The 27,852-nt window shown below is 33.7% G+C and overlaps 1 protein-coding gene across 1 annotated transcript; it reads left to right on the top strand.

The window, feature by feature from the left end:
• The first annotated feature begins 5,702 nt into the window (after positions 1-5,702).
• On the top strand, positions 5,703-17,138 carry LOC132602912 (autophagy-related protein 11). The gene is made up of 6 exons (XM_060315725.1): positions 5,703-7,150; positions 7,511-8,035; positions 9,630-11,223; positions 14,566-14,783; positions 15,638-15,851; positions 16,474-17,138. The coding sequence occupies exons 1-6, from the start codon at positions 6,732-6,734 to the stop codon at positions 16,894-16,896; spliced, it is 3,393 nt and encodes a 1,130-aa protein (XP_060171708.1). The 5' UTR covers positions 5,703-6,731; the 3' UTR covers positions 16,897-17,138.
• The last annotated feature ends 10,714 nt before the right edge of the window (positions 17,139-27,852 follow it).

Genomic DNA, 27,852 nt, shown 5'->3' with positions numbered 1-27,852 from the left:
GTATATTTTTGTCTAATAAATATAATTGTATAGTTTATATACAAGATATATATCCCTTCATTCTTAATTAGAGGTTTCATGTTCGAATCTTGGGTATGAAATCATCTTTGTTAGGAGAGTTTTATTCGCAATATGAGACTTCCCGGCACGAACTCAAATTTAATCGGATCCTAATACAAGTACTGAATGCCGGATGAGAAAAAATATATACAAGATATGAGGTGTCTCTCCGATCCACTTGATGCTTATGATTTAATTTAGGCAAATTACACAAATAACCCCTTAAACTTGCCATTAAATTTCATTTAGACACTCGAACTATGACATGTTTTGATTAAGTACCTGAACATATGATAAAATGTTCCTATTAGATACTTCCTACTCAAAATTTTGAGAAAGCTTTTGTGTGTTTTCAAGCATTCATTACGTAAATAAGTTAACCGGCTATTTAAATATATCACCTCTTTTAAATATACGCATTATCCTTAATAAGTCGTAAAACCTCATACATGTTCCAATTGATGCTGATGCGTATATATAAAAGAGGAGAGATATTTTATGTGATTAACTTATTTACATAGTAAACTCTAGTGAACACACCAACTTTTTCAAAATACGAGCCGAAGGTGTCTAATATAAATACTTTATCATATCTTTAGGTGCTTAATTGGTACACACCAAATTTGAATGTCTACATAAAATTACTGACTAATTTAAGTGATTGGCTAATTGAAGAGGTTATTGATATATTCAACCTTTAATTTGCGAAAATAAAAGATTAGATTACAGAGATTTGAACAGCTAATTGACTACTTTTTATGGTAGATAACAGATATGTTTCCTCAAGTATATTCTGGTTTTTATGCTATAATTCCACTGTCCACATAGGCTATCAAATACTACATATATCGTTACAACTCTTATAGACAAACTACTAGAAATATCAGTAAATAATGTTGGAAATCTTACGGAAAATACTTCATCACGAACACGTGTAGGGACTTTTCTTCATCACGAACATTTGTAGGAACTTCTTTTACACTTGAGGAAAATGCTTGATCACGAACAATTGTAGAGAATTCTTCGTAGCTTGAGGCATGCCAATGGCACTGTCCTTAAGGATATTTCACCCGGTATGGGTGTATCCCCCAGGATTCAACAAGCCCTTCTAGTATAAAATTAGGAGTCAGAATCTAACAAAGATTTCTTTTAATATATATAAAACCCAGCACAAACAGATATGGGAGGAAGAATTGTCTTTCTTGTATTTTCAACAAAAGGAGTAAGACAGTAAATATATATAGGTGAGCCACAATCAAACCATCAGGTTGAAATCTCATTGTCAACAAGGTTCGCTACTGTCAAAGGTGTCATAAAGGAGATTAAAATGGTAATCAAAGAAATGTTACAAAACCAAATGCAAAGATCTGTTGGATTGTCATGTAACGTTGGAATTAATATTAGAATAATGGCTAATAAAGAATCCAAGTCAAAAAAGGTATTTCATAATTTAAAGATGACTCATAAATGGTCTGTTACACAACCATACCAGAGGAACCTAGACACTATTTTTGTAGAAATAAATGTGGACACTTCTTTTTGAGATATCACATTTATTTTTATAACAAATAAAAGGAAAATATTCTTTTATTTCTCTTGAAGAGCTAGATATTGACTTGTCGATGATGCAGCGAATCATAAGGTTTCAGTCACGTAATTAACGAAAGTTTGATTAAATTTTAATTTTATATAATTGGATGCACGTTATATGAGTGGCGTAGTCAAAATTCTAAAATGATACGTGTTACTATGAACTATGTAGGCTTTAAGTGCAAATTAAAAAAGATTTATTCCAAAACGTTGATTAGTTCAAGTTAATGAGTTGTCTTTGTTTAAACAAAAAATTACGTAGTTGTATTATTTGGTTATTATGGACTTCTTGTTGCTTGTACATATTCAATTAATTGCACATCTAAGCCAAATCAAAAATTTCTTTCAAAATTATGTTGTTTATGGTGGGATGAATGGATACATCGAGCCTTAATCAAAGTACTCGCATTCGAGCTATGAAAATTATTATTTCTTCATGTGATTCTTTTTGCGTTTACCTACGATCTCACTAAAAAGTTCATAAGAATTTATAACTAGCTATCAACGGAAAATCCAAAAATTTCCACAAAATCCGTGGCAAATATTTTCCAACAACGTGGCGTTTTCCTATAGTATATTTCTGATCGGAAATCTGTAGAAAATTTGGAATTTTCCACGGAATTATTTGTGGAAAATGTTTCTTTTCTAGGAGCGTAAATATTTTTTCTCAAATGTACAGAGTATACTTTTGGTCCAACTACTCCATTCATGCAAGAATATATAAGAACACAAAATGACTATTGCACTAATATTTCTCATTTTGTAGATTCTATCTTCTGCGAAATGGTGAAGAAATTTCATACAAACATTATGAGACATCAGCAATATACTTATGGAGAAAAAAAAAAGGAAAACAAAGGGTGGCGTTCGGTAAATGTCCCATTTATTTGTTTATGTTCGACACATAAGCAAAAAATATTATTCTATAAGCAATTTTATATAATTTAGACAAATAACATGAGATGTGGGATGTGAGGTGGTGGGGATGGGAATGAGGGCTATAGCCTATAGGGGTAGGGGTTGGGGGTGAAGATAAGATGTGTTGGAGGGTGGAGATGACACAATTAATGTGAAATATTATTTATGAAATTTATTTTTCCCACGTTCTAATTTTTAGCGAAATCATTTTTTTCATTTTTAAGAAATTTATTTTCTAATTATTTTTTTTAACCGACTGAACATGAAAAAATTAAAAATCCCCAAACACACCTAAAAAGTCAAAAAAGCTGTCGACAAAAAAAATAAAAAATGAAGAAGAAGAAACATTAAACATGTATTGAGAGTTTTAATGCGTTTCAGAAAATTTAGGGGACTTCCCCAATAATATTGAGGAAATCTAGATGAAACTTGATTTCCAAGCATGTCAAGTCAATTCATCTAACTTTTTCTTTTTCTCGTCATCAAAATTTGGTATAGACCTTTTGTCTTCCAAGTGGCCTGTTTGGCCATGAATTTTTTTCACTTTTTCCCTAAAAACGTTTTTACTTTATTTGAAAATTAATATTTTTATGAAAACTTTAAATACAACTCGAAGTTATATTTAAAATTTGAAAAACACCAAAAAACTTATTTTTAATTTCAATACATTCAAACAACGAAATATTCTTTGCAAAAACTATAACCAAACACAACTCCAACTCCAAAATACCAAATAAAGTAAAAAATATTTGGTTTTCATGGCCAAACGCCAACTTAATCTTTTTCAATCATTGAATGAACGTTAAGGAATTTTTTAACAGAAAAAAAACACCTTGTAGTTTGGATTAGTATCTATTTTGAGGTTCGATTAATTCCGATTCATGTTAATAAATTTCATTTATTGAAAACATTCAAAAATTGTTTAAGCTTGAGACATGACATAGTATTTTTTTTTTCTTCTACAAATTATGAGTTAGATCATGCCTCACGTATAGTTCGTGTGCAGGGGAAAATCCACTACTGTAGCCTTCAAGCCCATCTCTTGTGTGCATAAGCACAAATAGAATTTCTTATTAAATTAAAAAGCGCGATGTTCCTAATCTATGAGGCTAAAGGAACACTTCCTTTTGAAATATACTTATTCAATTTTTCTCTCTAATACGAGTAACACTTGGGGGGGGGGGGAGGGAGATAAACCGCAATGGAGATAAACTGCTCCCTATTAAATGCGACTTCATTTTCAAGATTTGAATATGAAATCTCTAATTAAAAATGGAGCGGTACATACCATTCCATTACAACCTTTGGTGGGTTTTGTGCAGGGGCGGATTTACACCATTGGGTGTGGGTTCGCAGAAACCTACAACTTTTATCCGAACCTTTTATTTATAATGTGAAACCCTTCAAATATATAAAAAATTTGAGCTGAGAAACCAGTAACAAAGACACTGCTAGCTGAGCATCCACAAGCTTCAAATTCTGAATCCGCCTCTAATTTTGTGCTAGAGTATACGTTACTATTTATAAACTTGTTCCTGAAATACAAGGACTAATATAACATTTTCCCCATGGTATAACGTGGACAACTCATTCTTCATTTCCAGTCTTGTAGGACTATGCCCCCGTTTGCCTAGATAGTTTTCACTTTTTTTTGAAATATTGTTTCGAAAAATTATTTGGACATAGAGTTATTATAATTTTTTGGATTTTAAAAAGCTTTATGAAGTTATTTTCGCAATTTTCACTCCAAATTACTCACAAATTTCAACTACAACTCCAATTTTCAAATATCATTTTCAACTTGAAAATAAATACTACTATTTTCCAAATTCACAATTATTATGTCCAAACTACCACTGTATTTTCTGGGTAACAGACTCGGTTATACTATTCTTTAGTTCTTCCTATAAAATGTGCAACTACATTGGATAATGAATCATTTAGGATTCAACAATGACTCTTGTTGATAATCCATGCGCCTAAAACTATTCTATAAATAAACAGTCCATTTGGTATGCAGTATAAGCTACACAAAATGCAGTATTAATTTATGTACCGTTTGGTTTTTTATTGCCCACCTGCACAAAATTTAATATTTTATATGCATATATATATATATATAGATATAATACTTGCATATTATTTCATTATTACATTACCTAAAAGATATTCAAAACCGAAATATAAACATTCTTACAATATTATGAGTAGAAACATCCAGGGGTCAGTATACGAGGGGTGAATTATCCAATTTTCAGAAAAAAAAAATGAGATAATGGTCAAAAATACATTTGAAGTATCATTTTTTTTTTGCGAGTTTTTTACCTGAGTTATCAGGTGTTCGCGTTTTCTACTAACTCCAAAAAAGTGATACTTGTTGTTGACCATTATCTCAAAAAGATATACCAATATATAAACAAATATCTTAAAAATAATAATAAGAAAAAAAAATGAAGAATATTTCACGGATAAACAAAAGAACCTTATAAAGGATGGGATACCCAAACTCCAAAAGTCCAAAACCTATAAGGATCACAATAACAAGGGTACTAATGTAAAATCCCATTCCACAATTATTGATTGATAAAAAAACAATTTATGAAAAAAGTATTATACTACTACCTACATACATATCCCAGTTGTATATACATACAAAAAATCATTATCTAAAAACAAAAACAAAAACAAATACAGCTGAAATTTACCTCTTCTTTCTTTACAATTACAAGGACTCTTTTAATTTCTTTTATAAATGATTATAAGTGAGAACTATGTGGGGTTAGTATAGATATGTGAATGATCCATTTCCCATATATTAAAAAAGAGATACACCTATGTATACACAGATATCTTGAGAATAATAATAATAAATAATGAAATGTGAAGAATAACAAGGGTGGATATCCAAAAGTTCCAAACCTATAAGGATCACAATAACAAGGGTAATAATGTAAATCCACCTTCAACAATTATTGATGATTAAAATATTTATTTTAATTATACTTGTATCATACCACCTATACATATACATACATATCCTACTTGTATATACATACAAAAAAAGTCATTATCTTAAAGCTGAATTTACCCTTCTTTCTTAACAAGGACTCTTTTAATTTCTTTTATAAATAAATCTTCTTACAATCAACTAATTCAGCTTCATTTGCTTCCACTTTCCTCATTTAGAAGAATTCTTTTCACAAACATTTTTTTTTTTTTAAATTGAAACAATACAGTCTAGAAGAACAAGAAAACATAGAACCAAGCAACAAGATAACCCCTTTCATATTTATATTAAGGAAAATAAAAAAACATAGAAAAGTTTTCTTGTTTAACTTGTTCTTACTCAATCTCTTTGATTCTCTATAGTTTAATTCTCTTAAATCTTGCTTTTACATATTCTGTACATTGCCTTTTTTTTAATATTTTTTTGTTGGGTTTAAATAATCATAGATTTCATCTGTGATTTTGCTGATGGGAAGTTTGAAATCTGCACTTTGGTGAAGAATTATTTGATGGGTTGTTGAAATCTTGCTGAAAATTGGGGTTTTTGGGGACTTAACTGAAAAAAGATTGAAACTTTAGGGTCTTTATGTGGAATTATTTGGTGGGGTGTTGAAATCTTGGAGTTATATCGCTGAATTCCTTTGTGGGTCCTGCTAAAGATTGGGTTTTTGGGGACCTTGTTGAAAAAAGATTGAAACTTTAGGGTCTTTTGGGGGAAATATTTGGTGGGGTGTTTGAATTTTGGAGTTCCATTGCTGAATTCCTCTGTGGGTCTGCTAAAAGTTGGGTTTTTGGGGACCTTGTTGAAAAAAGATTGAAACTTTGGGGTCTTTTTGGTGAAATATTTGGTGGGTTGTTTGAATTTTGGAGTTCCTTTGCTTAATTCCTTTGTGGGTGTGCTTAGAATTGGGTTTAGTGAAGGAAAAGAATGTAAAGTTGGGATCTTGTTGGGGAAATATTTGGTGGGTTATTGCTATTTTGGATCAATTTGGGAGGTGTTAGTAGATTTGAGAAAGATAGTGTTTTGTGATCCCTTTTGGGTTTGTTGGGAATTGAGTATTTGGTGACTTATGGCATTTTGACATCTATTTGAAAGATTTGTTGGGTGAATTCTTGAAGATTTTGGGTTCTTGAAGTTGTTGTGATTTGGGATAAAAATGAGTTCAAATGCTTCATCAGGTGTGGTACAAGTAGGCAAGCTTTTGGTACTTATTGCTGAGAATGGTCAATCATATAAGCTGAATTGTGATGAATATACACTTGTTGATGCTGTCCAGCAATTCTTAGAATCTGTTTCTGGGATTCCAATTAGTGATCAGCTTCTTTTATGCTTAGATGTGAAACTTGAATTACATTGTCCACTTTCTACTTACAAGCTCCCATCCGATGACCGGGAAGTTATCTTGTTTAATAAAGCTAAAATGAGAAGCAACGCGCCACCTCCGTTACCCGAGCAAGTTGATATGATCGATATTCCTGATCCGCCGTTACCATCGTCCAATCATGATCCCCACCCTTTGGATGATGCCACAGACCCCGCCCTAAAAGCCTTGCCTTCTTATGAGAGGCGATTCAGGTCAGTGGTGTAAGCATATTTTTTTGTAAGCATTGTCGATATTTGAAGCCCTGCCTTCTCAAATTTGTTTATGTCATACTAACATAACTTAGTTTAGTTGAATAGCATTTTTATCTCCGTGGTTTAATCACAAGATGAGTTCGATTCTTGCGAACTAGAGTCTTTCTTTTAAAGAAGAGGCTCAAAAATGTGCGAAATAACGCATGGACCTGGTCTCGAACCCTCGACATTGTTTTGCAAAATGAGGTGTTTATCTGTCAAGTGGTGTCATTCGTATTTATAAATACGTATTTGCACATTGTTTACAGGTATAGTTAGTAACATTAGGACACGACTAACGTGCGTCTACCCCTGATTCAGGTTCCACTTCCAGCGTGGTCATTCCATTTACAACCGTTCCCAAATGAGGACCGAGATTTGTGAGAGGCTTTTACTAGAGCAAAAAGTGCAAGAACGGGCGTTAGGGATAGCTAGGGGGAATCTTGATCACTATTATGGGATGATACTGCAAAATTACAATGACTTTTTGAAGTGTTACTCGCAGCAATATCGTAGCCATTCTAACTTGCTGACGAATTTCGGAAGGGATATAGAGAAGTTGAGGTCTTGCAAGCTTCATCCTGCTTTGCAGACTGCTAACCGCAAGTGTTTGCTGGATTTCGTGAAAGAAGAGAACTTGCGGAAGTTGGCAGAGGATTGTAGCGGTTCCCACAGGCAGTTTGAGCATAAAGTGTCTGAATTTAAGCTCGAGTTTGGAGAGCTAGAGCACAATGCTAAGCATTTATTTTCTACCAAGGGTTCACATCTTATTAGGGAAGTGGAACTAGCTATCAGAGACCATCAGAAATATGTCAGTGAGCAGAAAAGCATAATGCTGGCTTTGAGGTTTGTTCTCTACCTCTTCCTCTCTTGCTCTTTATGTGCCTCCTCTTGTCTCTCCCTCACTCTCAGCATGTATATCCGTGGAGCTTATTAATTTTCATGTGTTGCATGCTTGCCTATACATCCATGTTCTGCTTGTCGGCAGTGCAAATCTACTGATTTGGAGGCTTTGCTAGGCAGAGGCGGCGCCAGAATTTAGATTTTATGGGTTCTGAATTTGCCACCAAACTAAAAATCGTAATAGTTACTGGGTTCGCAATTAAATATTTATACATATTTAATGGGGGTCTAATCAAAAGTTACACGTTCCTCTGAACCCGTAACTAATACTCTCCCTCCGCCCCTGTTGCTAGGGACAATTTTCTGTTTGCTTCATGTATGTTACAGTGATGACTGATGATTACACTATAAGTTCTGGTGATGAATTTAGAGTCCTTTTGCATCACGGATGGACTCTCTTTATAAAAATGTTATTAGTGCGTCGTTGACCTTTGTTTTAATATTTAAAATAAGTGATACTTCCTTTGGCCTTTGACACACTTTTGGGTTAAAGGAAACTCAGTCACTTAGTAGGCGTTTGGCCATAGATTCCAAATGTTTTTCACTTTATTTGGAATTTATGTAGTTGGAGTTGAAGAGTATAGTTTGGTTATACTTTTTGCAGAGGAGAGGAGAGAGCATTTTATTCGGAATTTATGAAGATGGAGTTGGATAAATTTGGAATCCAACTCCAATTTGGATTTGGAAATTTTATAACCAAACACTGATTTTGAATTAAAGTAAAATATTATTCCGGAAAAAAAGTGAATAACTCTTATGGCCAAAGGGATTCTTAGTTACTTTTAGTTCAACACACATACTTTTGTAGTAATAAATTAACTTCTTTATTAACAACAGTCTAGTAGGCGAGGAAGAAATTTTGCCATAACATTCTGTTCCAACAAGTAAGGACTTCCATTCCCGTGGTCATCAGTGTTACAATAGCAACATGGGGCTTCACCCGTATTTGTATAAGTAATATCTGTGTATGCTAGTTACTTGAGGATGTCATGTTGCTTGCTTATGGCTCAAATGAGCTGAAACTGAAGTCACATGAAATTTGATTTTGGAAGTTCTTGAGCACTCTTAATCGTAGTTATTGTTCTTGTCTGAGTTTCAACTTTGACCTTTCTATGAACGAGGGCTTAGATTTTTAGTACATTGAAGCATCCTCCTCATTTAAGCTGAAGCATTAGTGTGATTATTAGTTTAACCAAAGGAGTTCTCTTTCAGTGTGTCAGTGTCCACACACAACTCCTTATATAATTTGTCAATATACATCTGTAGTCCATATGTTTTTCTTACGGGGTTAGCTATATCCAGCAATTTGGAACCTGTAAAGAAAGTTCAGGATATTTACAAATATTTTGTCGTTTTTAACCTTAAAGTCTAAAACATTATAGGGTGACATTGAATTAATTGCCTTAAGTGCATCCGTTGCTTTACCTGGATATAGTCAATTTCTTTTTACTTGGATAAGAATGACTATGGAACCACATTTAAAATGCTGTTTGTCTGGCTTTTAATGATTGGTGTCCTCTGTTAATTTCAAATGCAGCAAGGATGTGGATATGGTCAAAAAGCTCGTGGATGACTGTTTGACCGATCAGTTATCATCGTCACTCCGTCCACATGATGCTGTTTCGGCCTTGGGACCAATGTATGAATGCCATGAGAAAAGTTACCTTCCCAAGATGCAGGCTTGTGATGGTGCAATCTCCAATTTGGTTGAGTTCTGCAAGGATAAAAAGAACGAAATGAACATTCTTGTTCATAATTATATGCAAAAGGTAGCATATATCCAGTACACCATCAAAGAGATACGATGCAAATTTGCTGTTTTCCAGGAAGCTTTGAGGCGTCAAAGTGATTTATTTGAGCACTTAAAAGTAGTCCGAGGGATTGGTCCTGCATACAGGGCATGCCTTGCCGAAGTGGTAAGAAGAAAAGCTGCAATGAAACTATACATGGGAATGGCCGGTCAATTAGCTGAGCGGCTTGCAACCAAGAGGGAGGCAGAAGTTCGTAGAAGAGAGGAGTTTCTTAGGGTAAATAGTACATTTATTCCCCGGGATATTTTGGCTTCCATGGGACTGTATGATACCCCTAACCACTGTGATGTCAATATAACTCCTTTTGACACTAAATTGCTCGAAGTTGATATCTCAGACATCGATCGCTATGCTCCTGAGTATCTATTGGGAAAGCATGGGACCTTGAAGAGTCCACTTTCCATGTCTAATGACGGTTCCCAGTTAGCGGAAACTGAGATAAGTGACTTCTCTGAGAATATTGATTGTGAGGAATTACTTCAGGGCTCGGAGGTTCTGGATATTGCTGGAACTAGCAAAATGGAAGTGGAAAATGCAAAATTGCGGGCTGAACTTGCTTCTAAAATAGCCTTTATGTGTTCTACCTGTCCTGAATTTGATTATGAATCACTTGATGATAGTAAAATTGATAGTTTACTAAAAGAAGCAAGAGAGAAAACTTCTGAGGCTCTACATCAGAAAGAAGAGTATGAAAAACACCTTCAATCTATGCTTAAGGCGAAGCAAATTCAATGTGAATCTTATGAAAAACGGATTCAAGAGTTGGAACAGAGGTTGTCTGATCATTACTCGCAAGGGAACGCACATTCTGCTGATGAGGGTGTATCTAACTTAACTGCTTCAGCTGTGAAGAACGATGACAACAAATCAGATGTGTCAGGTGTTGGAGAACCTCACATGCTACATATGCCTGCTGAAGTCATGGATGAGGTTTCTAGTTCATCAAATATCCAACCTGATAATATGGCTGATTCCTCTGGTATGTTAAACCCTCAGTTGGATTCATCTATGCTAGATCCACATCGTGATGAAGAGCATGAAAACCTTCCCGTGAAAGACAAGAAAGATATGGCACTTGCGACAAGTTCCATGGCTGAGAGTATATCCCAGCCTCAGACCGACATGCCTTCTGAAGTTACTGCTGAACAAGATTCGGAGGCTAAAGCTAGAGAGGATCTTCTCCTGGAGTTGCAAGGTGTCCTGGCTGATAAATCAAAGCTACTGGATGAAAGCGAAAGCAAGGTGAAGTCCTTGACAGAGGAGGTAGCTAAGCTGGTGAGGGATTTGGAGATCAGAGGGAAGCTTCTTGATGAATCTCAGGTATTCTTTAGTTTCCTGAAATTTTAAATTTCTGGTGACTGCTTGGTATTATCATCATCTTCAAAGAATTGCAATATTCCTGGAAGTATAATCTTCATGTTGCTCATACCAAATTATAGCCTCTGTAGCTTGTGTTAGGCGAATCTAGGATTTTTAGAACATGGGTTCACCACTAAAAAAAAGAAGGTAAAAGTGTGTTTAGTGGGAATTGATCCCTAGTCATCTAGGTAAATAACTCAACCTTCAACCGAGTGCACCATTTAACCTTCTTGTGTCATGGGTTCCAGCAGATTATATTATACTAATTTTAGAAAATTTATGCATAAATTACCTAGTTTTACGAAGAGATCATGGGTTCACGCGCCCCAAATTTTCTACCTAAATTCGCCCCTGCTTTGTCTCCCACCAATATAGGTATCGGGTAACTCTGTCCACCAAAATTTGGACAGATAGGAAGAAATCACCTAGTGTTGCCTCCCGTTGGAATTTGAACCTGAGACCTCATGGTTATGGATATATTTCCAGATGTATTTCCAAAATTATTGCTAAGGAAGTAGGTTATATAGCTAAACTGGTGCTCCTGAAAAATATTTGCACGAATGCTAAATGATTTGTCTCAATATGCTGTAGGTCAACCCATATTCCTTATTTGTTGGTTCTTATTGAAGGAAGTTAACTGTGGGGTCTTTCCATGGAGGGTTAAATTAGTCAAATAACATTCTATTTTAAACTCTCTCCATGAAGGTGTGAAGAATTGAACATAGTTGGAGAGCGAGTTTCTGGTACTACTGTGTTCGTTTTTATAGTGTTTGAACGCTGCCTTTTTATTTGCCTATGATAGCCATGGAGTTAAAAAGGTAAGGACTATGCTAACAAACATATGGTCATAGAATCTTTTTCTTTGTCTTGGGGCAATGCACATGGAATATCTTCGAAAAGGACTTCTCTTGAATAGTAATTCTAATGCAGTAGCTGCAGACGTTTAGAATAAGATATTTTTCTGTGAGTTGTAGAATTTCGTAATTTGGTTAATCTAGAATCGGCAGGCGACTATGGTCCAATTTGCTAGTCCTATGTGTCAAGTGAATATATGCAGTTTTTGGGAGTACAACAAAAGTTGGTCAAAACTCAAGATTAAGCCGCTAAGAAAATTAACAGGGTCTCTTAAATCCCAAAATATACATCATCAGGCCACGTGTGACATATCTGCTTTATTCAAGCTTCAAGCCCTATTATGACGGACTAAAAGTATTTCACTACAATTATTCAAAAAAAAAAAAAGTATTTGACTACAAAATTATACATACTATGGGGAGTGTCAAGTATCTTATGTGTCATGCTCCAGGGCTTTTGTCTAGTGGTAAGAACAACATGTGACATGTGGGTTAGGCACGCGACACTGATTTGGACACTGCAGTAGACAAAAGCCTGGTATTTAATTGAAGAAGGGTGGAGGGGATAACTCAATTGTCCACCGAGTTTCGAATCTTGCGCCATTAGCCTGATGGAATTTCTCGATTTTATTTAAAAAAAGAAGTTTTCCCTACCTTTTAGTAAACTAAAGAAGTATTTATGTGCTATCTGAATGGTAAGACGGTAAAAGGTTTGTTTGCTTCGGGGACTAGTTACTTGTTTTTTTTTTTTTTTTTTTTTGGAGAATGTAAGAATGTAATTGGGAATTAGAATACAAAGATTATTATATTGTGAATAGTATCGATTGGTTTTGCGATAAAGAGTAATACATGGATTGTTCTGCATGTGTTAGTTACGCAGAGTTTTATACTGGAAACTAAACTTTGTATTAGTTCCTTAGAATAAAAAATTTGTATAAACAATGCAGTGTTTTATACAAGAGTTTTGTGCTGGAATTATTTTTTCTCGTACAGAAAACAAAGCAAGTATTACGCGGATTATTGGTTTGGTGAATTTCCTAGTCATATGTATAGATCAAATTAACGTCTACAACGAAACAATAACGGATTGTAAAGCTACAAAATCCTGATGATTCCTACTTTATCAAAAATAGAATTCCTGATCACATTCCTAATGAGCTCGAATCCAATGGCCTCTTAAAGTTTCAAAAACAGCCTTGTTAGTGATACATATCCAACTTTCCTCCCATATCCTTAAATTTATGTTGTATTCTTTCGGAGAGCACATGTAACATTTTTTTTTTTTTTTTTAAATAAGCCATCATCATTAGGTTGTGAGCCTAAGGTGTGGGGGGTTTGGCTTGGCCCCTACCATGTAATATGGAAGGAGGTAACCCATAAAGAGTTCCTTCCTGAAGCTAAAGAACAAGAAATTAGTGGGAAAAAAAATTACTTTTCTCGTATCTCCTTCTGAAAGTAGGTAGTTGCCACTTATGAAGTTGATGCAGGCCCTTTACTTCTCTGGGGAGCTCCTGATGAGAAAGAAATGCTCATTGAAAATACGGGCGATATCTTCCGTCTTTGTTTACTCATTGACCTGTGATTTGGCATTTCCAACGAATAGGTCTCCTTAGTCTTGAAATAGTTCTTTGTATGTAATGCTATCTCTTCCTCCATTAATTTTTCTGTTGCATTTTACCATAGGTGTATTGAGTAAAAATGCAAAGGAGTTGTAAGTGGGTCACCTGGTAGCACATGACGTTAAAAGTTTACGCCACATAATTCTGTTTGTAGAATAAAGCAGAAAATTTTATTGTTGTTGTTACGGAATTTTGTAAACCACTGAAAGAGGATTAATGGACAGAAAGTGAGTTTTAAACCAAAGAAATTATAATTATCTTGGGGATGAGTGAATTAGCTCTATCCTACCATACTGTGGAGCACTTAAACGGTGGAATTGATGGATTTCTCATGCATGGTGAAGGCTTATACAAGTAGAGTAATTTATTAGGAATTAGGCCTGTCTAGTATGATCAGAAAAAGATTGAAAATCATCACAAACCTCCCTTATTTTTTTTTCACTGCAATTTATGGATTATTATATGATGATTTTTTGAACATTCCATATATGGAAAATAAATAGAAAGAGATACTAGAAATGGCATCTGTTATGTCAATGACACCAAAGGGGTATTAAATGAATGGAATTGGGATATGGATGGAATATAATGAAATAGAGTCACTTTGAGGTTCCTTTTGAAGTGAGGCATGTGAGAGAACCACTACGAATAAGTTCCGGGAGTTACGAAGGATGCTTCGAGGTCATATTGGTCACGGGTTGGGAATAGAAATTGAATTCTATGAGATCCGGTATCCTGTTGTTTGTTCCTGTGTCACGGCAATTGTTATCTCATGATATGCTAATTTATTGTTGACTTTTCCTTTATTCTTTTCCATAATTGATTTGCAGATGAATTGTGCTTATTTAGAGAATTGCCTTCATGAAGCAAGAGAGGAAGCTCAAACCCATCTATGTGCAGCTGATAGAAGGGCCTCAGAGTATAGCTCATTGCGTGCTTCTGCAGTCAAAATGCGCAGCCTCTTTGAAAGATTGAGAGCATGTGTATTGTCCGGTGGTGTGGCTAGTTTGGCTGAGTCCTTGCGTGCATTATCTCAATCATTAGCCAAGTAAGCTGTTGCCATCATTTTCACCCTACTTGACGCTTCATTTTGCGATGCATGACAAAAAATCACTTATTTGTAAATACATTCTAATTGTGGATGTTCATAAATGTTTAAGATGAAAGACCTGTTCGAAAGCAACAATAGGTGCGAACATGGTTAGCTCAAGTGAAAAGTTCACACTTCACAGAATAACACCATTTAACTAATAATCAATTGTGCTCTGCTAAATCATTATCTGAATAATTGATTTAACTCTCCTTCACAAAAATGAAATGCTCAATCCATGAACGTGTTTAATTTAATCCCAGTCCTCAAATTTAACAAAGTGATCGGAAGGGATGTGCTTGTATGGGTGGAGTTGAGCCGGTGCCAGATCTTTATGGATCATAAGATCTTGAGGTTCTTGATGACACTAAAGGAGTTGAACCTTCGCCAGGATGGCACACTTCTATTCCGGGGGACGAGTATGACATCATAAACTCGTTGCTGCTTTAGCAATTGGAGTTATCATCTCAATGGGCTATTCTTCTTGCTTGTGCCTCTAAAGTAAAAGAGAATAAATGGAGCTAGAATGTGAATAAATATAACAATTATCTTGTGCCCCCTAAAGAAAAGAGAACTAAATGTAACTAGGAGCAATTTGCTGATGTTATGACATGTTGGTTTCTTGAAGTTCATTTATCTCTTGGATTAATAAAAGATTTAGTATTAGGACATTGAATATCATTCATTGGTAAGTCAGCAGTTAGTCTGTTGGTTCGCTGATGGAGTGGAATAAAAATCAGTGGTTATGATTGTCAATTATGCGTTCTTTTGGCTGACACTGGCTGATGAAGTTACAATTGATTTGTTTTTAGTTCAATCAATGAAAAAGAGTTCGATGGCTCAGCTGAATTCCTCGAATGCATCCGAGTACTTGCTGATAAAGTTGGTGCATTATCAAGGCATCGAGCAGAGCTGGTTGATAAATGTTCCAAGGTTGATGCTGCAAATAAGCAGGTATCAAAGGAGTTGGAAGAAAAGAAAGAATTGGTAAATACCCTCTACAAAAAGCATCAACACGAGAAGCAGGTAAATGATATTAGCTTCTTGTATTCTGGTTAATATATACCATTGCTGAAGTGCGATTTGATTTCACTTTACTTGTGGTTTGTCTATGCTTGAGCTTTTCAGTTTCATCAACACCGCAAATACTGTTAAGTTAAAGTAACGGCTTTGGAAATGCTGTAGAGGCTGTAATTTGATCTCTTTTTATTTTGACAATTATAAATATCTTCTTCAAATTTACCGTCGTTCTTTCTTTGATTGATTATTGTTTAGGTAAGTGTTCCCTCTTTGATTTATCTTAGTCTATAGAGAAGGAAAAAGTTAGAAGCATCGATTGTCAGGTCAATGTTTTGGGCATGTCCTTAAGGGGTCGTTTGGTTGCTCGTTAGGAAGGTAGTTATTCATGTATTAAAACTAGCATAGCTGTTATCATGTTTGATAGTTTTTGTTATCATTCTACAATCCCACATAAATAAAATATGAGCTATGAGTCAATTTATGTGTCATATTATGCACGATAGAAGATGGAAAAACTAAACCCGGCATAACTTTAACCAGCAGTCAAACAACCCCTTAAGTGAAAGAAATAGTTGATCTATTGAAATTTCTCATTTATGCTAGTCACTTTTGCCTAATTGTTCATCAGGCAAACAAAGAGAAGATATCATTTGGGCGTTTAGAAGTCCATGAGATTGCAGCATTTGTCCTCAACGCGACTGGAAATTACGAGGCTATCAATCGGAACTGTCCGCGTTACTACCTCTCTGCAGAATCCGTTGCTCTGTTTACTGACCATCTTCCAAACCGTCCAAGCTATATCGTAGGGCTGGTTGTGCATATTGAACGACAGACTGTGAGGGCCTCACCCTCAACATCATCAGTTCGAGCTGACCATGATAGAGATCGTTTAGATATAATGCTGACTTCTGACACAGGAACCAGTCGTTTGTCCTTGAATTCAGGATCAACTACGAACAACCCATATGGTCTACCTGTTGGCTGTGAATACTTCGTCGTGACAGTAGCCATGTTACCAAATACCACTATTCATTCACCACCACCTTCCTGATCTGATGAATGGAAAATGAAAGAAATGAAGGAAGAAATCAAAATTGTACAGAATGATTTATATAGTTAACTAGTAGTACTCTTCTTCAGAGGGATTCTTTGCTTGATTTCCTATTGTACAGCTGATGATGAAAATCAATCAGAGCTCTTCTTCCTGTGTATATTTTGCTTTTTTCTTATAAACATGTGAATATTCATCCTTCTTTTATTAGTGCCTTTAATCAAACGTTTGATGATACCTCATGGTTTTTCTCTCCTTTATGCATCCGGTGTTCGAAATTCATTGGTCTGCCTAGTCATGATACGTTAAATTTATTTTTATGTATATATAGTGAATGTTGAATCCTATTGACTTCTTTGTATGTTATTTTTAATATTTTAAAGCCCCTTGGTAAAAACTTTGGCTGCGTTGTTGCGTGTAGGGTCCACTAATGGGGAAAGTGCTTCCTGCCTGAAATATATCTCCATGCATACTGTATTGCTTTGGGGTTAGTGTTTTGATCTTTTATGTCAGCTGGACTTTGTTGTGAAAGCCCTGCTGAGTACATAGTGCTTGTCCAGATATCCTTTTCTCTCTTTATTTGGTTCACTTATTAATTATTTAGTGTGGAGCTGAATTAGAGGCGAATCTAGGATTTTTGGAAGATGTGTACATGACTAAAAAAGAAGGGAAAAAAAATGCATTAGGTATAAATAACTTAACTTTCAATCAAGTGCATCATTAAGCCTTTTGTAGCATTGGTGTTAGAATGTAATACTAGATATATTTTATGAATTATACATATAATATTTCGAGTTTAATTGGGTGATCGTGGGTTCACGTGACCATTTTGTTACACATAAACTCGCCACTGAAGTCTGGATGGAACTTGAATAAAAGAAGCATAAAGATTTTAGGGTGTGTTTGGTATGGAGAAATCACTTATCAAACACAAATAAATAAGAAATCACTTATTTTTCAGAAGAATATGTTTTCTTTCATATCAAACACATCCCTAGAAAGAAGGTAAAAGCTTTTAAAATGAAAGATTTAAACCAAGGATAAAAGAAAAATGAAGTGAAAGAGGGAGAATAAGTTTGTCTTTGTTTCATCTTGGGATGCAAAATCTTGAGCACTTTCATATGCAATTTGTCCTGAAATTTGGTGAAAAACCAAATGAATGATATATAGACAGAGAATGGGTGCAAAGAGAGACGTTAAGTATGAGCCTTTTATTTTGCACAACCCCCACTTTAGTTTGGGAAAAAATAAGCACTTTTGGCATACCAATAGCTTGGCCAAACTAGTTGGTGAGCAACATATGTCAATGATGCAAGGCCTAAAGTAATCTGCACTATGTGGCTGGCAATGCATGGTAGACTGCTTACTTTGGACAAACTGGATAGCTGGGAAATGACTGTGGATACTAAATGTTTTTTGTCTCAAAGCCATGATCAGATAAGGAATCACCTGCCGCTGGAATGCAGCTTCTCCAAACCTGTCTGGCAAAGCATTCTCAAGTGGATGAAAGAAGAAGATCAAAGGGCAACCAGCTGGGATCAACTCACAGGAATGATCATAAGGAAATCCAAGAGAGCTCAAATCTTCAAATTTGTGGAAATTGAGTTTACTTATGCCATATGGATTGAGAGGAACTCGAGGTTATGAGCAACCGAGTAAAGATCACAAGTAGATAGTGAAAGAAATTGCCTACATTTCCAGTGTAGGAGCATCCTCTAGAATACAAGCTATAGTTCATTAATTTTCTTCTGTAATTCTAGAGTTTAGCACATGATTGTAAGAGGCTGTTACTTTTTAGATAGCTAGATGAGTTCTAAGTTACTCGGACTCTTCTAAAGTGTTGCCACACCCGTGTCGGATCCTCCAAAAATACACTACTTTTGAAGGATCGGACACGCATCCGACGAAATTTTAGGAGAGTCCTAGTAACTTAAGTTGAGTTAAGCTAAGCTATGATTCTTATTGTACAGATACTTTGGTGAGTAAGGAAATCGGTTAGTCACCACAAAATATATATATATATATATATATATATATATATATATATATATATATATATATATATATATATATATAAAAATTGGCCAAACAGGCTCTTAGTCCCTATCCATGCTATTCAATAATATTGGAAATTTAGCTTAAACTATGAGTAATTAGACCGGTAGTAGCCAAATGACAACATCGATACAACATAATGTCACATCAATAGTTAGTAGTAACGTGGGGAATCATAAAAGAGTGAAATGGCTAACTATCACATAGTTTTCAAACAAGATTCCCAAACGATAAACAAAGATAAAAATTATTCATTCGCAATTAAATTCCTATCTAACACCTTTAATATTCTAATTATGCCAAAAGTGCTTTTTCTTACTTTCCTCTTCCTCAATATTGACGAGTCCACCCTATCTAAAAAAACATATCTTGTTATTAAGTTTAATTCACAGAAGAGAATCCATATAAAAAATTGTAGTTTGTTGTAAATAATAGTGGATGCCTATGTAGGGGCCACACCACTGTAGCATGTATGTTTCTCCAAGTTACACCACTGTAGCATGTATATTTCCCCAAGTTTTGTAGGCTCATAAATATAGCCTTAGGTGGAATATAATAGAGATACCTCAAAAAGAGAAAGAAAGTTTGAGTCCGGAGCCAAAATAGCTTATTTTTGCAGCCATTAGCCCAAAATAGGATGCGTTTTTTTTTTTATACCAAAATGGGTATTTCGTTGGATAACCAACGAAATACCCACACAACACTGTTCCGGTGCCGAACTAATAAGTTGCATTTCGCTACAAGTGTAGCGAAATGTAACAAATTTTTTTTTTTTTTTTTTGCATTTCGTGAATTAATGAACGAAATAGGTTTATTTTTATTTTTTTGTATTTCGTGAATTAATGAACGAAACTGATTTATATTATTTATTTATTTTGCATTTCGTGAATTAATGAACGAAATAGGTTTTTTTTTTGTATTTCGTGAATTAATGAACGAAACTGATTTTTTTTTTTTTGCATTTCGTGAATTAATGAACGAAATAGGTTTTTTTTGTTTTTGTTTTTTTTTTGTATTTCGTGAATAAAAAAACGAAATATGATTTTTTTTTTATTTCGTTTATATAAAAACGAAATAGGAATATATATATATATATATATATATATATATATATATATATATATATATATATATATATATATATATATATATATATTGTATTTTGTTTATATAAAAATGAAATATGTGATTTTTAAAAATCTCAGGACAACGAAGAAATGACGATAAAGATTCATCGTCCGTAATTGGCATCTCACCATAAATTGGTGAACCATCGGCTATAAATGAACTTGGACATCGTCCGGTTATAACCACCGATAGTTCAGGATCATTTACGAACATTTTACTCCTTAAGACGCGTTGCAGACGATCATATTTTAGGGAAATTGGAAACCTTTGCCCTATTTCAGGACCACAGTTGTATCTAACCGAACCTGCTTCATACACAACTTCACCACCCCAAAATAAATACACTTTAACATGAGTTTCCGTCATCTTTTATGAAATATATGAGAGAAAAAATAAAAGTTGAAGGATATGAAACAGATAAGAGAAAAACAATAGATGAAAGATATGAGATGGATAAAAGAAAATTGAAAGACTAAGGATATACCATAAGTAAAGATAGGACAATATTTATAAACGGAGAAAAGTAAAAAATTTCGCAAATTAAGTCACGAAATGTAAAAGATATTATTTTGACAAATATTCAATGCTCGTCTGAAACTGATTGAACCAACAGAAATGAACAAAAAAATAAAATTAAAACCATAGCGATATAGAGAGCAGAAAAACGGTAAAACAAAAGGGGGGGGGGGGGGGGTCGTTATATACCTGCGAAATGGAACAAAACATTTCGTTGGTATATAAACGGGAAAAAAAATATATATATATATATATTCATCCTATTTCATTGGTATATGAATGAAATAATATATATATATATATATATATATATATATATATATATATATATATATATATATATGTATGTATTCCTATTTCGTTTTTATATAAACAAAATGAAAATAAAATTATTTTCCTATTTTTATATATAAACGAAATACAAAAATACGAAATTATTTTTTATCCTATTTCATTTTTTAATACACGAAATGCAAAAAATAAAATAAAATATAATTTCCTATTTCGTTGGTATATCAACGAAATACAAAAAAATATATGTATTTTATCCTATTTCGTTGATCTACCAACGAAATGCAAAAAAAAAAAATTATATATATATATATTTTCCAGTTTCGTTTTTAGATGAACGAAATAAAAAATAAATTCATATTTCGTTTTTTAATAAACGAAATACAAAAAAAAAAAATACTATTTCGTTGATATACCAACGAAATGTAAAAAAAAAAAAAAAATCCAATTTCGTTTTTGTATGAACGAAATAAAAAGAATTCATATTTCGTTTTTTAATAAACGAAATACAATATATATATATACTATTTCGTTGATATACCAACAAAATGCAAAAATATATATATATATATTTGTTACATTTCGCTACAAGTGTAGTGAAATGCAACTAAATATTCCGGCTATGAACAGTGCTAATTGTGGGTATTTTGTTGGATAACCAACGAAATACCCATTGTGGTATAAAAAAAAAAAGGCATCCTATTTTGGGTTATAGCTCCAAAAACAAGCCATTTTGGCTCCGGACTCAAGAAAGTTTATTACTACTTTCTGTTTCTCTCACACTCTCTCTCAGTCTCTCTCTCATTTTTGCTACTTTAATTTATTGCGCTGCTTTTATTTTATAACATGTTATCAGCACGAGACTTTACCTTGAGCACTTATTTTGAAAGATCAAAGTGTTACAATGCTACGGAGAACAAAAATAATGCCAGAAGATATCACAAGTCATGATTTGCTATGCTCCTGCCATTTAAAGAAAAAGATACTAACATATGCATATAAGATTCGTTGGCAACCTGCTGCCTGCAGGTATGATTCTTTAACAATTTATGAATTTTGATTTGTATGTTGTCTTAATCTCTTTCACGCTATTAAAATTTCAAAAGCATTAATTGCTCCTGAAGAGCAATACGTGATAAGACATCAAGAAATATTATGCTATTAACATCACGATCAGAAGTGATGTTATCATGTGTACAGCCATCAGAAGTGGTAATATCATGTCTTCATTAATCACTAGAAGTGATAATATTTTCATAGGCTTGTACTGGCAACAAGTGAAGATATGTTAGAGAAAGATTCTATAAATTGTATGTATGCCTCGATTTGCTCGTGAAGTACCAATATCTTAAAAGAAATTCTAAGCTATCACAATTTGATATGCTTAAGGCCTGCACGTTCAGATGATTGTGTTCCATTTTGAAGAATGAGAACTTTTGATATAAGCTATAAATATAGATTCATTCCCTGAAGTGAATGTGATAATATGTAGTAAAGCCTATAAATATAAACGTGCATTTGATTGTGAAAATATCATGATCCATCTCCAGAAGAGATAGAATAATTGAGAAGAAATATTCTGAATATTATATGCTTTTCTCCCGAAGTACTAAACTCATAATTTTGCTCCACGAGTAGCAAACTTTGAATTCTACTCCAGAAGTAGTAAGCCTATGTATTTTACTCCGGAAGTAGTAAGGCTTTTAATTCTACTCCTGAAATAGTACAACTCTGAAATCTACTCCCGAAGTAGTAGAATTCAGAAATTTACTCCTGAATTAGTCAACCTTTAAACTTTACTCCCGAAGTGGTAAACTTGAAACTTTACTCCCGAAGCAGTAAAACTCTGAAACTTTACTCCTGAAGCAGAAAGAATTACCAAAATATCTGAGAAATACTCTGAAGCAATGTCTTCTTGTGTTTGAGCAAAATAACGAGCTATTGATGAGCGTCGTGTTTCAAGCACATTTAAATAATCAGGTTTCATTCCCCGTAGTGAATGAACAAATACCACAACTTATCTCCTGGAGGGATAAAATACAAGGAATGTAGATGTTATATTTTTGTGGTATGAAATTCAAACATTGCTACACGTACCTGTCGTACGTCGAAACATATTAAAGTATCATTCTAAGGCAAAAGGAAGCAGAGTAGAATGCTTTCTCCTCTAACCACATTAATACATTATGGTTAGTTTTTATTGATTTCCTTGAAGGAAATAACAATTAATGTATCTCTTTATGAAGGATTTGATTATTATGTGTTTGAGCTTAGATACAAAATACTCAGTTAATGATGAATCTCCCTGAAGGAGATGTTTGAAATATTGAAGTTTAAAATTCAATATTTATTTCGTGACACCAGTAGTGTCGAAATTTGCTTTCATGGTACCAGAAGTATTTAAGAAATATTTGGTAATAGAAATTAATGATCAAAGGCTCCAGAAGAGCTAATTATTTATTTACAAGTATCATGACACTAGCAATGTCCAAATAATATCTGATTACGATAAATAAATTGAAGTCTCTTAAAGATGTTATATATGATAATACCCTTCATCGTAGATCTTAATTGGTACGATTAGAACACTGTAGTAGACCTGAAGTTTACTAACAATAAAAATGGTTATCATATTGAGACTACAAATGATCGGAATATTAAATATCTTCAAGTTACTATGGGTAAGAAATACACAAGTGAAATGTTACCCAAGCATGATGAGATCACATACAACGATAAACCAGAAGTTTATTGATATAAAATTTCATGCAATAGTAAACCAGAAGTTTATTAAAAGAAATAGCACTTGTCATGGTAAACTTGAAGTTTGCGGGTACAGATAATTTTATCAGTTGACAAGATCATTTTGATCGTCCTGATTTAAATCTGATGTGCTAATTGAGTATTAAAAACATATTAAAGAACTAGAAGATTCTTCAAGAATTTGTTTGTGTTGCTTGTTCTCATGATAAGTTGATTACACCAGCTAATGTTGGGACTGAATCCCCAAAATTCTGAAAAATATAAAAGGTGAATGTGGGCCCCTTCACCTGCAATGTGATGTCTTAAATAGATGCATCTATGAGACGGTCACATGTATGTTTATTGTCAACTGGCAGTTTGACATTTACGAAGTTGCTTGCTCAAAATGATTGAGTTGGAAGCACAATTTTCAGAATATGTAATCAAGACAATCATCTTGATAATGCTGGTTTATATCTAAGTTGGTTTGGCATTAGATGCCTTCATAATACAGCTAAACCATTGCTTATGAGAACAGAGTTTCAGATGTTGGTCTGAGATATGATATATTGCATACAACAACACTTGTATGTTTCAGATCAATAAATTTTGATAAATTCTCCCCTCATATTTGGTTCAGGGTCAGGAACTAGACATTTCCATCTTTTAGCATTTGATGTGCGGTACATGATTAATGGATACACCATATGCACACAGATGGATTTTCCCAAAGAAAATGGGGACATATGTCACTAAAATAAAGGGGAGAGAATAAGCAGCTAAGAAATATGTTGTGAATTATCATCAGTTTGATCCTCAGATAATTCAAGTCAAATGCTGGAAGCATTTGCTGACCCAACTATTTCATATTTTATCTGCAAAATGCTCCTAATTTCCCTGAAGGACAGAGTCTACAACATGCATGGAGCATAGTAGACCAATCGGTTCCAAATATAATAATCCTTGAAAAAAGGGAGGAGCAAATGATCATAATAAGGAGGCAAAGTGCTCTTGAAGAGCCGACGACATAACATTTCATGAAACCTTATGCGAGGTTCAGGTACCTGAAAATAATGAAGTGATGAGATCTCAGTAAGTTATGTCGAATTGCGAACCGATACAACATGATATCTTGTTGACAATATTTTGATACTATATAGCGCGCAATATTGTATAAGGTTGTGAGGATTTGATTTCTACGTCTCTTAAAGCATGTTGATGTAGAAATAATTACCAAGTAAAATGATGCATCTTGGTAAACGTAATGTTCATTGGGCCAGCAGTCCAAACATCAGAAAATGTCACATTATTTATAATGATGGAAGTTGTCACAGCCTATATGGCTTACTTGACAAAATTTATATGAAAATTTCTGAAGGATTCAAAATGCCTGAAGCATATACAAATTCTTGGGAAACTTGTTTATAATCCTTAAATGGATTAAATGAATTAAGGCTGATGTACTGAAATCGCCTTAATGAATATTTATTGACGAAGGGTACAAATAAGATCATGTTTACCTTTGTCTCTATATGATAATCAGAACCTTTCATATTATTATGCAAGTTGATGACTTGAATATTATTGGAGCTCTTGAAGAGTTTCCAAAAGCACTTGATTATATCTGCTGAAATGGGAAAATTGAAATGGTCCTGAAGTACCATATATTTGTGCAGTTGATGCATTTATATATCTTGCTATAACTACATGCATGATATAATTTACTCCAACATGGAGTTATTGAAATAGATCAACTGCATATTGCAAATGAAAGCCCTGACATGAATGTATTTGTTCTAACCAATATTGTCAAGTGTTTTGGACATACAGGGCATTCATCTGATCGACATAAGAATTCAATCCAGATGTGTTATCTATTTCCATGAAGGATTATTGTCATGACAGTCAAATCATAGAAAGACAACAACAGATTATGAAGCAAGTCATGATGTACTTGTCCTGATTGCAACAATATTATACTGCGATGATGCAACTCTATCTGAGAAAGGAAGATGCAGATCATCAACCAATTCGTCAAATGATCATTTGACAGATCTGATAAAAGCTCTGTCAATCTCAAGATATGATAAGTTGGTATACAAGATTTGTTACATCATCGTCAAGAATTATGTGATGCTTTAATCAGGGGGAGCAAATACGCATTGTACTCTTTTTCCCTTTACCAAGGTTTTGTCCCATTTGGGTTTTCCTGGCAAAGTTTTTAATGAGGCAGCTCTCAAAGCATATTACTAGATATGTGTACTCTTTTTCCTTCATTAGGACTTTTTCCCACGGGTTTTTTTTTCTAATAAGGTTTTAACGAGGCACGTCATCTATTAATGGACATCTAAGGGGGAGTGTTGTAAATAATAGTGGATGCCCATGTAGGGGCCACACCACTGTAGCATGTATATTTCCCCAAGTTACACCACTGTAGTATGTATATTTCCCCAAGTTTTGTAGGCTTATAAATATAGCCTTAGATGGAATATAATAGAGATACCTCAAAAAGGGAAAGAAAGTTTATTACTACTTTCTGTTTCTCTCACACTCTCTCTTATTACTACTTTCTGTTTCTCTCACACTCTCTCTCAGTCTCTCTCTCATTTTTGCTACTTTAATTTATTGCACTGCTTTTATTTTATAACATAGTTATTATTAAAAAAATATCACTAAGCATACATAGTAGGTTTATTTGCAACTTGATTGATACAAAAATAATGTAATCCTAATAATTATCACGAAAAAATAACCAAAATCTGTTTAATAAACCTTATGATAAAAATAACTAAGAGAGATTATAAGTCTATCAGTTTAAGATTACAAAATTGGAACTTTCTTTAATTATAAATTGTCAGAGATTCTAGCTCCCTTTTTTTTTTTTTTTTTTAAGTAATCCTTAATTTTTTTAAAAATTTCCCTCTAGAGACAATAAAATGGTCAAAAAACCACAATTCACATTATAATATCACATAGGTTCTAGGGCTGTTTATCCGGCGGATTGGGCGGATAACTATGTTTAACGGTTTGGCTTAATGGTTATCGGCTTTTAAAAGTACTAATCCGCTAGCCAACCGATAAGATATTGATTGGTTCGGTATCGGGTTAGCAATTATCGGACGGTTATCGGGCGGTGTATCGGTTAAATTACGTAACTACTATTTTTTTTTTTTGCCTTGAAAGACAAACGTTTTATTCATAATTTAACAACTAGGAAGTCAATTAAGCCCCATAGCCACAGGACAGGACTTAACAGTTAAGAATTCACAAGTTTAATCTCAACCCTTCCGATGGTGATCACTTCACCACCTTTCTCTGGAACCACAATTATTGCAATAGTAACTTCCAACACAAAATAATAATAATAATAATAATAATAATAATAATAATTTATGGTTAATGGAAGAGTTTACCAAAGATAATTACTGATGGTTCAAACTTTTCACTTTAGTGCTTTAGCTTTAGATTTTAGTGTTTTAGGTTTACAATACATATTTTATATGTTTAGGGGTAAAAATATAAATATGATAAATTCTTAACGGGTTAACGGTTTGCCCAATAAGAAAATTGTGTAATCCACCCCCGCACCGATAAGCCGTTAACTACAAAATTTTAATTCATTCCCCATCCGCTAATCCGATAGCCCACTACTAATAAGTCAATAAGCTAATTTTACGGTTGGGTTATCGTGGTGGTTCTGTGTGACCTACTCCTCTTTGCTACTTAGTTGGATTTTTTCATTTCGTTTCAACAATGAAAAAAGAAAGAAAGAGAAATTCCAGCTTTTTCCTACTAGATATAATTAACACCTAAAAGAGATTTATGCCAACTACTCCCTTCATCTCAAATTATCTATATTTTTTTTTTAACACACTCCTTAAAAAATAAAAATTAGAATGGATATTTTATTACTTTTCCCTTATTTATGTCTATGTTGTATCTCTCTCTATTAATTATTCACTCTATTTATGTGTCAAAATGGAAGAAAAAAAATTATTTACTTGTTAAACTTCTAAAATGATGAATAATTTAAGATAATCATTTATATTAACTACGACAGATAATTTGAAATTTTATTTTCGTATTTATTTTATTTACTTTTAGTTTCTTTAGGTCGGTTAGGTTAACTTAAAATATACTTTCACATAATTAAATGTCCCCTAAAAATAAGCAAAATGGACCCCACAACCAAAACCTTTAAAAGCCAAGTTTACCATTCTTTCT

The sequence above is a fragment of the Lycium barbarum genome, chromosome 7, assembly GCF_019175385.1.
Source record: "Lycium barbarum isolate Lr01 chromosome 7, ASM1917538v2, whole genome shotgun sequence".
NCBI lineage: Eukaryota > Viridiplantae > Streptophyta > Magnoliopsida > Solanales > Solanaceae > Lycium > Lycium barbarum.
This window is presented reverse-complemented; position numbering and strand designations above follow the sequence as displayed.